Source organism: Pseudochaenichthys georgianus, chromosome 2 (assembly GCF_902827115.2).
Source record: "Pseudochaenichthys georgianus chromosome 2, fPseGeo1.2, whole genome shotgun sequence".
In the NCBI taxonomy this organism is placed as follows: Eukaryota; Metazoa; Chordata; class Actinopteri; order Perciformes; family Channichthyidae; genus Pseudochaenichthys; species Pseudochaenichthys georgianus.
The window spans coordinates 6,270,532-6,286,719 of NC_047504.1; the positions used below are offsets into that span (position 1 = coordinate 6,270,532).

The 16,188-nt window shown below is 41.9% G+C and overlaps 2 protein-coding genes and 1 long non-coding RNA gene across 4 annotated transcripts in view; 1 reads left to right on the forward strand and 2 right to left on the reverse strand.

The window, feature by feature from the left end:
* LOC139434899 (E3 ubiquitin-protein ligase HECW2) overlaps positions 1-2,726 on the forward strand; it is a 3,337-nt gene extending 611 nt beyond the window's left edge. The window contains 7 exon segments of the mRNA XM_071205020.1: positions 1-140; positions 305-419; positions 540-625; positions 750-785; positions 788-842; positions 845-863; positions 1,451-2,726. The exon segment at positions 1-140 is cut by the window's left edge and continues 8 nt beyond it. Coding sequence (XP_071061121.1) covers positions 1-140; positions 305-419; positions 540-625; positions 750-785; positions 788-842; positions 845-863; positions 1,451-1,565 — 566 coding nt within the window. The 3' untranslated portion in view covers positions 1,566-2,726.
* A 1,161-nt stretch (positions 2,727-3,887) lies between these two features.
* On the reverse strand, positions 3,888-6,055 carry LOC117458813 (uncharacterized). 2 transcript variants are annotated; one of them, XR_011644561.1, is made up of 4 exons: positions 5,990-6,055; positions 4,998-5,062; positions 4,728-4,793; positions 3,888-4,242 (listed from the first exon to the last, which is right to left on the reverse strand). It is a non-coding gene; the product is annotated as an uncharacterized lncRNA (long non-coding RNA). The 2 variants fall into 2 exon arrangements; XR_004553450.2 differs by lacking the exon at positions 5,990-6,055 and adding an exon at positions 5,206-5,292.
* Positions 6,056-10,751: 4,696 nt separating this feature from the next.
* Positions 10,752-15,319, reverse strand: LOC117458655 (protein downstream neighbor of son homolog). Its single transcript, XM_034099252.2, is given in 13 exon segments — positions 10,752-11,151; positions 11,476-11,606; positions 11,704-11,773; positions 11,922-12,120; positions 12,254-12,394; positions 12,493-12,577; positions 12,670-12,742; positions 12,744-12,776; positions 12,946-13,021; positions 13,102-13,280; positions 13,601-13,801; positions 13,911-13,985; positions 14,795-15,319. Coding segments are annotated over 13 exon segments (1,836 nt in total). The 5' UTR covers positions 15,227-15,319; the 3' UTR covers positions 10,752-11,010.
* Positions 15,320-16,188: the final 869 nt, after the last annotated feature.

Genomic DNA, 16,188 nt, shown 5'->3' on the forward strand with positions numbered 1-16,188 from the left:
CGAGGGAGCTGCGGCCCGGGGGAGCAGACATCCCAGTGTCGGAGAAGAACAAAAAGGAATACATCGAGCGGATGGTGAAGTGGAGGATAGAGAGAGGGGTGGTGCAGCAGACCGACAGCCTGGTCAGAGGCTTCTACGAGGTACTTCAGGTTGTGCTCTTATGATTAGCTCATACTGTCTGTACGATATGAGTTCCTATTCTGATCAGAGTGCACCTGTTTAATGGAATCATCTGATAAGTCAGAAGTATAAACAGGTACCGTAGGAAGTGGGATCCTCAGAGGCTCTTCGTGTTGTGTTCCAGGTGGTGGACTCCAGGCTGGTGTCAGTGTTCGATGCCAGGGAGCTGGAGCTGGTGATCGCCGGCACAGCGGAGATCGATTTATCAGACTGGAGGAGCAACACGGAGTACAGAGGAGGTGAGGAAGAAAAACAGATTCCTCCATTGTAAATAGGAAATAAAGTCACGGCTATTTCATGCTTCTCGAGGGATCCGATTACAGGCTTCTTGATGATTTCATATGATGTTTTATGTCTAGGTTACCATGACAACCATATTGTGATCCGGTGGTTCTGGGCAGCGGTGGAGAGGTTCAATAATGAACAGAGACTACGGCTCCTGCAGGTACGTGTGTGTGTGGTGTGATGTGTGGTGTGTGTGTGTTTGTGATATTTCTTTAACTTTTGAGCTAAGCACATCAGTTCAAACCCCATCTTCTTCTTCTCTTTCTGTCCCCCCCCCTCTCCAGTTTGTGACGGGGACGTCCAGTATTCCTTACGAGGGCGTTTGCCGCGCCTGCGAGGCAGCAACGGGCCCCGCAGGTTCTGTGTGGAGAAGTGGGGAAGGTCAGCGCACTGCCCAGGTAGGGAGCTCAGCGTGGTCTGCTTCTGGACATTTAACTGATGTCACATCGTTCTTAGCCTCAGGAAGGTAGACTGTTCGGTGGCAAACTGTGATGCAAGTGGCATGGAAATATCTAGTTATTCTTTAGGTTTCAATAAGTAAAAATACCAAGGAATGGAGACATGGTTGTATAGCCTTAGTAGGGAACTATTTAGAACATACATTAATAAAACACAAATGTTTAAATCACATTCATTTAGTGAGATAAACCAGCGTTCATTTTGAAAGTATTGTCTTCTTTTGTTACTATTATAACACAATAGAAGTCATTAGTTGGCTCAAATTGTCACAGTTCCACACCCTACTTTTTTGCTTAATTGTAAACATTATCTTAAGGGTATATTTCATTTTATAAAACAATACCTTGGTGTGATATTGGGCTATATAAATACAATCAGATGGAGGTGTGTTCAGAAGGGTAAAGCCACTTCAGCATGAGCTTCACAGTGGCTAACATGTGATATTGATTATACAGACGCTCAATAATAAACTGATCCTTTGAATGACATCGTGCTAACACCCACCCCCCCCCCCCCCCCTCTGCAGAGCTCACACCTGCTTCATCAACCGCCTGGACCTGCCCCCCTACCCCTCCTTCTCCATGCTGTACGAGAAGATGCTGACGGCCGTGGAGGAGACCAGCACCTTCGGACTGGAATGAGACCCTGGTGCGACCGAGAACCCCCTCCCCCCTCCCAAGGACTGCTGCTGGGAGAGAAGAAGAAGCTGGATTAAAGCCCCGTCCCTGTCACGACGGGCTATATTTGATAAAGCTGCACTCGAAGGACCTTTTTGTTGCACGTATTTAACCTAGTGACACACCTGTGTGATGTGAGGAATGAAGAATCACTGCCTTTGGGACCAGAACCTTTACTGCCAGGGTTCTACCAGTCGGAGCCCGACCTGGGGGGTTTGTTTGTATCACTTTAGGAAGAAGAAGAAGAAGCGAACACTGCCTTCACTGCTAGAGCTGCAGCCTCTGGTGGTCTCGGGGGTCCGACCCTGTGGCCCGTTCACTCTGCACTCCCCGTTCTCGTATGGCTTTTGGTCATCTTTGAGCGACTTCCCTGAGATGTCCCACTGCTCCTTTTCCAGTGCAGGAATGGCATTGTTACAGTATTTTCATCGACAAGAAGAAATTGGATTTTCTAATGTTCTGTGATTTGAATGTAACTCACTTTATGAGGTAGTGTTGGTTGTGATGATTTTGTACCAGATTCAAAAAAAGGGTTAACACTTATTTGCAATGTTTTAAATGACCTAGTAGGTAAGCATATCCATTGATTTGTTATATAACTGAAAGATATATTAAAATGATCACGGTGTGTTTTTAAACACAAGTTTTTATTTAGTCTGTAGAACACTGGGACTTCTCTGCAGCGCCACAAGACCCTATTCCGGATTAAATCATTTTTTATACATTTCAATTAATTGTGCAGTTGATAATTGCATTATTTTATTTGTAATCTCCCCATGAGTAAAGATCTGCTTCTGCCCCACACAACCAGATCAGACCAGAAGATAGTTATTCTAGTGGGAGGTGTCAAACACAACTAGGTCGTCTGATTTAAACATGGAAATGTTTTCATAGGAAAAGACCCTGATATTTAATAAAAGGAGCTCTGATCCAGCTTGGGACCTTTGTTCACACTTGAATGTACAAACTAATATTATATCCATTCACATTATTATATTGCCCCTCAGTTTGTCTTACCTGAATGTACCAAAGTGTCGGGCCTCACAGCATCTCTTCTGAACAGCCACCTCACTTTAATATGAATGTTTGTCAGCACTATCCTCCTCAAATAAAAGGTCATCACTCGATGCAAGCTTTGGCTCTCCTTCTTTAATGTGGTCATCTGGTTCCTGTTCTTGGCTCGGAGCAAGGCGCTTATTTAATTCCAAAAGCTTTTATTAAACAAGAAGACTGTTCCCCAACCCTGAAGCCAGACCAGAGCAACACACACAATGGCAACCGAGGACTTTTTCACATTGTCCACGTGTACTTGTGTGTATGAGAGGACATGAAATACAGACACCAGATGCTCAGATGAAATAGCTTAGAGAGATACACAACTGCTCAGCAACCCTAAAGTCTTAGGTTCGATCCTCGTGAGGTGCAGTGAGTTTTGAAAGCCAACACCCAAAGTGAAGAATTAGATTAGAAAATGAAACGAAGAAGAGCCACAACAAGTGGCTCAGAGAGATACAACACTGCCCCGAAAGCTAAAGGCTGTTAGTTCGATCCTTGTGAGGTGCCTTGTTTCTTAAAGTCCATCATCACCAAATAAAAAGGCAAAAGCACTTCAAAACCTTCTCGTACTGTGTCAGGTCGAATGGCTCAGAGCGTGAGAAGACTGACGGAGAGACTGAAGGTCGTCGGTTCAAGGCTCTTCAGGTCCAGTCATCTTTAAGGTCCACGAACCCAAATGAACAAGACATAAGCTCTACGAAACAATAACGTCTCAGGTCAAATCAGAGGTGCTTGGGCTGTGTATTTTAAGGTCCAGACCTGAGGTGAACATCTCAGATAGCCCAGGGAACATCTCACTGTGTCAGGGCGTATGGCTCACTGTGATAAGAACCCGTCTTGGAGTCCAGAGAACGTGAGTTCAAACCTTGGGTTTCCACTGGGTTTAAAGATCCCAGGAGTCTGAGTCTTGTGCCGTGCAGAGTTTTAATGTGTCTTTCCCGTGATGAAGAACTCAAATAAGTAGATGGATAAGGATAAGGGGTAATGAATACGTTAATTGGGGTAATAGGATAATGTTAGTAGGATGCCAATTAAGGGAAAAAATAAAGGAGGCTTAGGAAGTAAGAGTAGTCAATAGGACACTATCTTAGGAACTGGAAATGAAGAAAGGAGACAAATGTATTTTAAGAAACGTTTGCTTTATTCATTTTATTCATACATAGCAGTGCAGCCTTTTCCCCAAGTCTGCTAAACGTCTCTAAGTCTGCTAAACGTCCCCAAGTTTGCTAAGTCTAATAAGCGGCCGATAGGTGGCTGCCGGCTCTCACTGCACTCCTGTGCAGGGCCCTGCAGTCACTGCCGATAGTCTGCTAAGTCAGTAGGCCTGCTAAGTCTGCTAAGTCGGGGGGGCTGACGTGGCTGGGGGGGGCCGCTCGGCACCCCAGCCACCGCCCCAAGTCGGCTAAGTCTGCTCAGTGGCTGTGTGCTCTCACTGCAGCCACATCGATTAAGTCTGCTATATGTCCCTAAGGCTGCTAAGTCTGCTATACTTCCCCAAGGCTGAAAACGTCCACAAGTTTTTCAGAAACATAGGCAGCCGGGGTCTTAATTGATGGCGTGGCGGGGGGGGGATTGTCTCTTCACTCTGTGGGAAGAAAAGAAGAAAAAGACACCATGAAGTCAGTATAGCTAACCCTAACCCTAACCCATGAAAACATCGTATTTGATGTGGAAATAAGGCACGGTGTAGTGCGTAGAAACAAGGCGTAGTATAGTATGTCGATGACGATGACTGAAAAGTCATTATATTGCATTTCGAAACATTTCAAAATATTTGAAATGACATAGTCGATAAATGTTGAATGTATGTCGATTTAAAAAAAAAGAAGCAAATAAATAATCGAAACAATTATTTGATGCCAATTATTTGATGCCAATTATTTGATGCCATAATAAGGCACGGGATAGTGGTATTTTATTTTGTTAAAAATGACCGAAAAGTCATAATATAGCATGTTGAAAAAAATGACAAAAAAGTTATAACCCTAACCCTAACCAATGTCGGAGAAATGCTAAAAGAAAACATCGTACAGTATGTCGAAAATATCCTAAAAAGTCATAGTATAGTACCGTAAGTTCTTCAGAAACTCAGGAAGCCACCGTCTTCGTTGATGTCAGACGAATGTCCTCGCAGTCCTGTGGGGAGAAAAGACTCCATGAAGTCAGAATAGTAGATCAAAAATGTCAGTAAAAACTACACAGTATAGAAGTTTTAGAAAAAAAACATAATATATTAGGGTGAAAAATGACATAGTATAATATAGTACTATCAGAAGACATTTTGAAATTAACGACATAGTATAGTATGTCTAAAATATCATAAAAGTCATAGTATAGTACCGTAAGTTCTTCAGAAACTCCAGAAGCCACGTCTTCATTGATGTCAGATGAATGTCCTCGCAGTCCTGTGGGGAGAAAAGAAGAAAAGACACCATGAAGTCAGTATGTTGAAAATGTAAATACAAATAGCATAGTACACTATGACAGTGTTGGAAAATAGTCATAGTATAGTATGTTGGAAATATCAGAAATGGTCATAGTATAGTACCGTAAGTTCTTCAGGATCTCCAGAAGCCACCGTCTTCGTTGATGTCAGATGTACTTGCACTCGGTGTTCAGGGAAAAGAAGAAAAAGACACCATGAAGTCAGTTTAGTAGAATGAAAATATATATAATATTTATTACATGGCTTAGTTGAATACTCGATTCTGATTGGTCAATTCAGAACATGTGACACGTTGTTAATACCGAACAGACAGACCGCTGTCAAGGACTTATTGACTGTTGTTAAGGACGCTCACATCTTCAGAAAGAAGTCCGGTCGATTTAACTGCATCCAGTTGGGCTGAAACGCAAACTGCATGCAGTTTGCGTTTCGAACTGGGACATGAAAAACAGCGCAGAAGTAACGGGGCAGAAACCCTCCTTTTTACGCAGCGGTCCAGACATAGACATCAAACGGCGACACATATTCAGTTGCCAGTTACTTTGTCATTAGGGCAGGGATATCTAGATACTTTCCACGGTTTGACATCATGAATTGTGCTACTTTTAAAGCAAGGAGCGATGTTTTCAAATCTGTAATCAAAAAGCTCCTCAAAAACGCAAGCAGTTCCTACCGTTGGCTTTTCAAACTGACAAGACAAGAGACGCTCTAACTGTTTTTCAAATGTAACAGTTTGAAAAGAAAGCAAACTGTCTGATTGTCTTTAGTTTTACGCTGTCGTGCGTCACTGCACATTATCCCTTACATAAAATGCAACAAGTTGACAATATCATAAATAGTCATCGTACAGTATGTCGGAAATATCATAAAAGTCAAAGTATAGTACCGTAAGTCCTTCAGAAACTCCAGAAGCCACGTCTTCATTGATGTCAGATGAGTGTCCTCGCAGTCCTGTGGGGAGAAAAGAAGAAAAGACACCATGAAGTCAGTAAGTTGAAAATATCAGAAAGACTTTCTGGTTTAGTGTGCCAAAAAATCCAGGAAAAACAACATAGTATAGTATGTCCAACATTGAAATACAAATAGCTTACTATACTATGACTATGTTGGAAATAGTCATAGTATAGTATGTTGGAAATATCAGAAAAGTCATAGTATAGTACAGTGGCGTAGGCAGATATCAAAGAGTGGGTGGGCCCAGCCCGTTCAAGACCACACATACTTAATGTCCTAAAACGCATGTTAACTGAAATAAGCCAGTCAGAATGGACCTCCTTGAGTTCTCCGATTGGTTGGTTTTGTGGCACATTTGTAACGCTGTGCCAACTTGAGCGTTGCCAGTGACGTCCCAGTTAAGGATGTCGTGTTTTTTTATCAAATCATCTTTCAGTGTTACAAGTTTAATGAAGTCAGCTTCTGTTTTCCTCAATGTAGTATCGTTTTCCTTAGGACCCTCGATTAGATCGATGCAATCTGTGACTGTTGTAGTGGAACAGTGCAGGCCTTTGGTTGCGTAGTCGCTCATTTCAAACAGCCTGTTGAACATGACGAGGATAAACACACATGTATTTGTGATGAGTAAAGAAGCAGCCATTTGCAGTATCTCATTCTGGATATCGGGGCTTGTAAGTGTCCCGTTCACCGGCAGGTCGTGCAGTCGCCGTTTTATTTCTGGGTCATAGTGAGAGATCATAAATCGCGGCACTGCACCACTCTATATCTGAATTTGTAAAGAAGTAAGATGAAAAAGTATTGAAAGTCAGACAATTTACAATACGCTCCATTCACTGGCTGCTGTGACAGATTTTACAGATCATTTTCCAGCCTTTTGGTATAGTACCGTAAGTCCTTCAGAAACTCCAGAAGCCACGTCTTCGTTGATGTCAGATGAGTGTCCTCGCAGTCCTGTGGGGAGAAAAGAGGAAAAGACTCCATGAAGTCAGAATAGTAGGTACTGACTATAGAATGGAAATATCAGAAAAGACGACATAGTATATATGAAACAAGTTGTATAGTAAGTCAAAATGAACATACAAAAAGTAGATTAATAGTATTTTCAATGTGGAAATATCTCAAAAATAACATCATATTATTTAATACAAAGATATATTGCATCGAACGTATCGTGGTAAAAAGCCATACAAATGTCATAGTCAAGTATGTCATAGATAAATTAATTCATAGTTACTCATAGAAATCCCACATATTGTTCACTACAATGTGATTTAGTGATAGTTATATGTATAAAATAACAGAGACAAACCTGAACTCCTCCATAGTTCCCTCTGTAAACACCAGTCCATCTGCAGACTTCCGAACGCTGAAACACAAGACAAAGAAAGTCCTCAGGATTTAAAGTTGCAATCATTTCCATTTGAAAAACACACATTATGACATGGTTATAAGAAAGGTTTCATAAAAAGGTTATTAAAGGACTGATAAAGGAAACATTTTGTACACTATTAATACATATATATTATATATATAGATACATATTAATAATATATATGGAGGTGATTGATATAGAATGCCATTGTGAAGAAAAGTGTAATTGTCATTAAAAAGTCATAAACAAATATTCAATATGTCAGAATACATGCCAAAGTATGTCATTCAAAAAAGTACAGAGAGAGATGCTGTTTTTACTCTACTGCATTTATTTGACAGCTTTTAGTTACTAGTTACATTTTAGGTTTAGATTATTAGCTAATACAAAATATAACTCATTCATTTAGTAAACTCTACATATATGTATAGGTGAAGATATGCAGCAGCAGTATATCAAGTTATTCAAATGTATCTCTTTGAATGTTACTCAGATTGTAGACAGTCCTACTCGCCCTAACATTAAGTCCCCAAATAAATCCTCCTAATTGATCTCATTCTAACTAATGTTCCCCATACATACTCATCTGTGGGAGGATTAGCTAACGATGTGAGTGACCACCGTGCTGTAGCCACACTCAGGGACACAAAGGTCCTAAAGGGTAAACCTCGCATTATCAGTAGAGAGACACAGGGTTTTGTTCATGATCTGTTTGGTTTTGATTGGGGGGAAATCCATCTGTGTGCTGATGTAGAAACTGCATGGTCTTATTTTTATCTTGGTTTTATGGAGATCATTGATAGACATGCACCCCTGCGTACATTTAGAGTGAAGGGACGAGACAATCCTTGGTTCTCTGCTGAACTGTCTAGTCTCCTTCATGAGAGAAACAAGGCCTGGGCAAAGGCTAGGAAATCAGGCTCAGAGGTAGAATGGCTGCGTTTTAGGCAGCTAAGAAATAGCTTCACATCGCAAATCAAAAGTGCTAAATCTAAGTACTATCTGTCAGTTACCACAAAGACCCTGAATAATCCTGGAACATTTTGGAAAGCCATAAAATCGATATCCACCGGTGAGATCCGTAATGAGCTACCTCCGTGCCTTACCACAGCATCTGGCTCTATATCGGACAGGGCCACCATGCTAAATTGTTTTAATGAGCATTTTGTGTCCTGTGGCTCTCCGTTTGATTCTGTTTCTAACTCTGCTTCTGTGAACACCACAGTCCGTGACTCTGAACAATGTGGTGTGGAAAACGGATAGATGCTATGCAATCTGATACTGTTGGTACCTGTAAATGTCGTTAGCTATGTAAATTGTAACCCTGTAACTATGCTGTATGATGTCCTTTTGTTTTTCTGTTGTTTTATGTTTTTATGTCTTCATGTGTAACCGAATTGCTGCAGGTCTCCCTTGAAAAAGAGATCGATGATCTCAATGGGATTCACCTGGTTAAATAAAGGTTGGAAATGAAAAAATGAGCTCCCCCTTGACCAGAGTAAAAGTACTCCTTATGCATAATGGCCCATATATATAAGATTCTGAAATGGGCCATTATGCATAAGCATGTATATTATATATATATATATATATATAATATACATGCTTATGCATAATGGCCCATTTCAGAATCGTATATATATGGGCCATTATGCATAAGGAGTACTTTTACTTTTGGTACTTTAAGTATATTTTGATGCAGGAGATAACAGTCATTTTAATATGTAGTATTGCTACTTATAGCATGTGCAGTAAGTGACCACCAGGTGGAGCTATACACACACCACACGCGCGCACGTCATAGCTACAGATAGGCGCATTATGAATTAAAAACTGCACCCTAACACCACTGCAGACAGAATATATCTGCTGCTAAACATACAACACAAATGGATTAAATACCTCGACAAAACCATGTTTAAGCTAGAGAAAAATGTATTAAGAGAATCATGTAAGTGATGTGTGTACATTATCAGAGCCTGTAAACCGGAAGTGCTCATCCACTGACAACTACAGTAGCGAACATATCACACAGTCCATTAAAAAAAAGTATGAAATGTCATGGTACTTCTCACAGTATTTTATTATTTCGAAGTGACCATGACTTGGGTGAATTTGGCAATGAGCGGTTTTGTTTATTCGGCTGAACTGTAGCAACTGTACCGGCGTTAGCATAGCTGTAAGCTAACACAGCGGTACCGTGTTTGTTTGTTTGCTTATTTGTTCGCTTATGTGTTTGTTTGCTTATATGTTTCGCTTCTGTGTTAGTTTGCTTATTTGTTAAGTTTGTGTGGACGTTTGGCCATTGACTGACCTTTTAAATCACAGGATATCTAGTTATCGCAGTGTGCATCTCGTGAGCTGGCGAAGTTGTTGTGAGCTGTTGCAGCTGACCTTGGCTATGTAGCGTCGCTGGCCAGCAGGGGCGGGGTGTCTACGGTCATCCATCCGGTGGGTGGGGGGGGGGGGGGTGGGGGGGGGGGGGGGGGGGGGGGGGGGGGGGCGCATGGCAGAATAAACCATCTTCACGTTTAGTTTGAGAGAATTGTGCCTGCTAAAGTTGGGCTATCCATGGCAAATAATTGTTGTCAAATGGTCTTATTATTTGGAAAAAACTCCCCCAGATAATAAAAACCTCTGCCTCAATAGATTTTTAAGGGGCATTTAAAGACCCATCTTTTCTGACAAGCCTTTGAGTCGTCGGGGGAGGTGAGTTAGTGGCTGTCTTTTATTGGTGTTTTATCGTATGTATTATCCTATGTATTACCTGCTGCTGTTTTATGCCTTTTATTCTACATTTTATAGTTGTACTTTGAATTGTGTCCTGTGTACTGTACTGTAAAGCACTTTGTGCATCCGTGTTGAGAAGGGTGCTATATAAATAAAGTTTTACTTACTTATTCTCAACCTAGTTTACTTTAATTGTATTGTAAAACATTTATTTATAGCCTATATATGAATGCTGATTTTTAAAATAGCTAACAGTTTATCTCACATTTTTTTGACATACTATGCCATTTTTTTTCCATGGACAAAACATGTTTAAGCAACCAGAAAATGTTTTAAAATAATGAATGTATGAAATGTGTACATTATCAGAGCCTGTAACCCGGAAGATAGTAATCTAATATAGATAGTATAGTAATCTTTGACATGTAAAAATATAGAAACATTTCTACATACTATATTGTGTTTTCCCCATATTTTCAACAAACGATACTACCTCGTTTTCTTTTAATATTTTCCACAAACTTTTTTTGCATCACCATGAATGATGGTCTTGAATCACAACTTTAAAACATTTGATGTTGCAACATTCATTTTATTTGATAAAACAGAAAATACGTCATCAAGAAAAAACGAATTACAAGTCATTAAATACATTTTAAAACATATTAATGAAACAAATGTAACAACATTAAAAAACATTCACAATACATGCCAGACATATAGATATTCAAATACAATAAAATGTGTATGGACAGAAACAGTTTGTTTTGGATGGTCCTGTAAAGAGAAGGTGAAGCAGATGGAACAGCAGTGCTCCCCCTCTCACAGCTGATGGCTCCATCACTCCTCCATCAGCTCCTCCAGGTGTAGCTGTAGTTGATCATGCTGATGTGGCTCAGAGCAGTCTTTCCCAGGGTGGAGGGCTGTGTCAGCTGCTGGATGGAGGCAGGGTGGATGCCACAGGCAGACAGGTCCGAGGAGCCGGCAGAGCTCTGCAGACAGGAGGAGGGAGAGCATGTGCAGTGAGTGACCACCAGGTGGAGCTATACACACACATCATAGTCACAGGAGCATTTCTGTGGAGCAAATTCTAAAAGTACACAATACTTTTTCATATTTTAAAATGCCATGCAAGGACTTTTCTCTCCATATTTTTCAACACACTATGATTTAAAAAATTGTTTTGTGGGTGACCCTCTTATAAACCCTCATCAGTATCTCCAACTGATGTGAGCATCCATCGCTTTTATTTCATCAAAAAGTGGAAGAAAATCAGATCTGGCAAAATGTGAGCCTTCCATTTAAGGCAGTCTTACCTGCTGCTCCGTGGTGTGTGTGTTCATGACAGCGGTAGGAGTGTGTGTGTAGAGAGCAGAGGAGAAGTTTCCCTTCTGTGCCGGCCGGAGGAGGTTGGTGATTGTGTGGAGAGACGAGGGGAGGATAGCTCCTGAAGAAAAAAGACATTAAAAAAAAAGTCAATTTCTTCCACAACTAAATTAAATTGCTACCATGTCTAACAACATGATGGAGATATGAAATAGTACCTGTGATCTCCAGACTGCTGATGTCCTGGTAGGAACCCCCAATCTGGCTTTTTACATTCACACTGCGGGCCTGAAATACACACACACATCCAGTCATATGCACTGCAGATATAGCAATATGTGTGTGTGTGTGTGTGTGTGTGTGTGTGTGTGTGTGTGTGTGTGTGTGTGTGTGTGTGTGTGTGTGTGTGTGTGTGTGTGTGTGTGTTTCTCCATACCTTTAGTGTGTGCATGGTGGCTCCTCTGAAAGCGTTCGGGGCTAGAAGCGTGGGGGGTAACCCGGCCTGGGGGCCCGCCGCAGCCACCAGACTCTTGCAGTTGATGAGGAAGTTGATGAGGGTGAAGGTGTGTGTTCCCTGCACACACACCACCGACTCGGGCTTGTGGTCCAGAGACACGGTCTGACCCTCCTTTTGCCTGCACTGGGGTCAAGGGGCTTTAACTGCAGCTATCACACATTTAATTAGACACGGTACAACAGAGTGGTGCAGGAATGAGTCCTAAATAGAAATGAGTCGGCATCTTAGAGGCAGAAGGGGGGGGAGGATACAGTTGGATGGTGTTGCTGTCGGGCTTCTTGATTTTGTCCTGGACCCCAATCTCCTTCAGCCAGGAGAAGCTGCCGTCTTCATCGTCGTTGTCTTCGTCCTTCTCTCCGTGGCGCTCCTCAGCCTCTTTCAGCTCAGAACACCTGCAGATCAATACAAAATGTTTTGTTTGCATTAAAGAAGGACATATAAACAAATGACAACAACACTCTGGTTGCAGTGATGTACAGCGGACTCTTACGCCTGCTCCTGCTCCTCGCCCGGGTGCTTCTGCTGCTCCCTGCTCTTTCTCCTGTCCTCCACCAGGGGGAGACTGAACTCTATACCTGCACAGGGACACAACAGAGAGGAGTCCAATGAAAAACCAGAATATGCAGTCAGAATAAAGGTTTTTAAAAAGTGTACTGGTAAGACTCACCTTCAGCCTTCATGGACTCTCTGAGACCTCGGGTTGTGGGAGAGATGAGGGCCGTGATGCTACTGCCGGACCCCCCCCACTCCTGCTGCCCTGAACAACACTGAGAACTGAGAGTAGGTAGAGGGAAATAATCAGTTGGTAAGTCAACTAATTACTGCACTAAAGTACAATCTGGAGGTACTTGTACTGCACTTGGGGATTTAGTTTGATAGTGTGAAAATCACCACCAAGCATGTTCTCCCTCCTTGAGAACGGGATTCAAGTGACAGCGTGTACCTGATATGAGCAGAGGTAGAAGTACGGACACAGCTTGGTCTTCAGCAGGCTGTAGAGGGACGACAGACTCACGGACCTGAGAGAAAACCAGAGTTCCAAAGTCACAAAAAGCTCACAAAACGGTTCCTGTACACACTACTGTATCTCAAGCCTCACCATTCGCTCATGAGACTCTGCTGCAGGGCGCGGTCCTGGGCCCACGGGGTGCACTTCCCGGTGAAGCTCCTCTCAGCGTTGATGCGGGGGAACAGGGAGAGCCAGGGCAGGGAGGGGTGCTGCCAGTACACCAGGCTCTGCTGGAACGCACAGCGCAGCTCCGAGCTCGAGCGGGGGTCCTGCAGATGCAATGACATTGTTTACAAACCCCTGAAGACATGTCCCCTACTGTTGCTGTCCTTCTCTCTCTACAGGTTCATTCTGGAGAGGACAGCTTTGATAAGTTCAGAAAACCTATTGGAATGTTTTGTTTTTTGAGAAACTACATTTCTCCAAAACAGCAACAGTAAAGTATTTCATAAGTAACATGATCCTAGTTACAATTAATTACAAATAATACAAAATATAGATTAGTGCAATGATCAAACCGCAGTAGGAATATTATTTGATAGGCTTAATAAATAAAAGCCTAGAAATGTCAGAGATCCAGTGAGTGTACCTGCAGGCTGTGTGGCAGCGTGATGAAGTGAGCTCTGAGGTGCTGACTCAGCCCTGTGGCCTCCTCCTGAGCTTTGGGGTTCTCGGCCCAGGACAGGGTGAGGGGGGAGGTGAAGAGGAGGCGCGTCTTCAGGCTCCAGTCTGAGGGAAACACTGTGCACACGGGGGGGGCGATGGAGGCAGGAGCAATGGCCTGGGGGCTCTGGGGAGAGACATTGAAGAGGTTTTTAAACACACGTGGCTCCGTTAGAACATACCAACAGATGTTTTGTATAGATATGATTAGTCAGAGTGCAAGAGAAGAATCCAACCTTTATTAGTGGGCTCACGACCTCTTCCTCCTCTTCTTCGAACAAGGAGTCATCTTCAGAGAAAGATAGACATTTCTACAGCAGAGGACAGAAGGGTAAACATATGAAAATGTCAGCATGTCACCCCAAAAACAAATGTACTATATTCCTCTTATCTTTAACAAATGATTCATACATACAAATAGGAGTCAGATGAACATTAACTAAAGGTCTCTGGTGCCTAAACACTATGTTTGTCTTTCAGAAAGGTATGCATAAATAAAAGTAATCAATTGCAACATTTCCTTACAAGTTTATTTAACAGGGATCACATAATGAATATAAATTCCATCTGATAATTAAACACAGATAGATAGACCTATAGCTAAAAGCGAGTTGCCCCAATGCCTCACGTGATGCATTTGATATTTACAGATCAGTTATGTTACTAACTGTCTATGTCTTTTTAATGATGTTTCTCAATGGTTGTAGGACTCATGGTCATTGTTTTGTTTAGCGTAACTTGCTCTGTAAAGCACTTATAACGTTTTTTTTTGTAATGTTAAATCTGCAGCTTTCCACTCAACAATATATTACACTGCTGTTTTTCATAATATTGTTTTTTTCTTTATATAATCGTTACATTTTTCATTTTTATAATTGTTATATGTTTGATCTTCTCTTACAACTTATTTCCTTATGCTATGTTTATGTTTGCACCAAACTCCAAAGCAAATTCCTTTTATGTGTAATTAACCTTAATTCTGGTTCTGAATCTTATTATCACGAGGTTAAGTAGGCTAATAATGTGTTCTGAAAGGCTAATATACTGCACCTTGTTTTTCATAACAGCTGTTATGTTTGAAAGTTAAAATACGAGTAGTAATAGTAGGTGCATAACTGACCTTGCTGTTAACATCTTGGTGTTCGTGTTTCTCTGCCTCCGTCAGCCTCGCACTGAGAGGTAACGCTGCATTACAGTCCATCTCCTCTCCCTCCTTTTCTGTCAATTTATTTCTCTTGCACCGGTCCACAGCTTCTGCATGTCCGTCCTCGTTGTAAATTAGACATTTCTTGCTTGGACTGTACGTATTCTCAATGTTTGCGAACGGGTTTCTGCGCTTTATTCCACCTCCGGGACGACTCTGGGTATTAAAAAGCGGCCCCGGGGAGAAAGGCCGAACTCCTGCCGGCGAAGAGTCGCTTTGCCCGGCAGTGGAGCCCGGTCCGCTCGGGCTGGAGAACACACTGGCGTCGCTTCTGGTTCTTTTCCTCCTCATTCGCATAATTTCAGCCGGTCGCTTGAAGCTCGGCGAATAGCCATCCGGTTGAGACATACTGCAGAGGAATAATTTCTCTAAAATACCAGAAAATAACCGACAAAATGCTAAAAACACTGCAGCTGTTGACACTAACGTGTTGTTGTTGCGCCTTCCGCACTATACAAATTTGGCGCGTAGCGTGCTGACGTCAAGCGTCACGTTGCGTTTGTTTTAGAGGAAAAAAAATGGAATTTGGGGTACCGATCTAAGAAGGAAAATCTACCACTTTAAAGTTTAGGAATCAAACTCTATTAGAGTTTTTCAATAAATGGCATCTTTAATACACCTATAACAATGATCCCATGTTGAATTTGCTGTACCATGATAACACACAGAATAATGAGCTGAAAATATGCCAGCATAAATACTATATAAGCCACAACTTCCTTAAACAACACTAATATGTATCTTCAAATTGAAGTGTATGCCCTTTTGGTCTTAGTGTACGGTTTGTTGGTAATTTAACTTGTGGAGCAGCTGCAACAGCAAAGCCTTGTGATTCAGTGTGCGTCATCATGACAAAATGTGCATTGATGATCACAGAGGACAGTGCATTTCCCTGCTAGAGCTGCCCCCACTGCCCAACACCTCTCGTTGCAATCTCCACCTCTGTCCCTCTGTCACAGTGATTAATAGGACATTATGTAAATGTTTTCTCCTTGTTAATTTCTCCCTCGTTTGTCATTACTCTGGGTCATCAATCACATCTGAACCTCAGCAAGGCTAAATGATGGCTGCTGTTAGGAAATCAATTCTCATATATTTTGGTAGTGAAGAAGAGAGAAAAGTAGTGCTATTTGCATCAAAAGTCAGGTTTGAATTGATGGCTAGTGACCTTAACAGGGCTGCTGAAATCATGGCATGTCCTCGACCCCCAAATGAAGATGCATTAGGCCCAGTGAACTCCATCTATAAGAAAACATTCTTATTGTAGTCAAAACATTAACCTCTTTATACCCAATTGGGAGATAATGTGC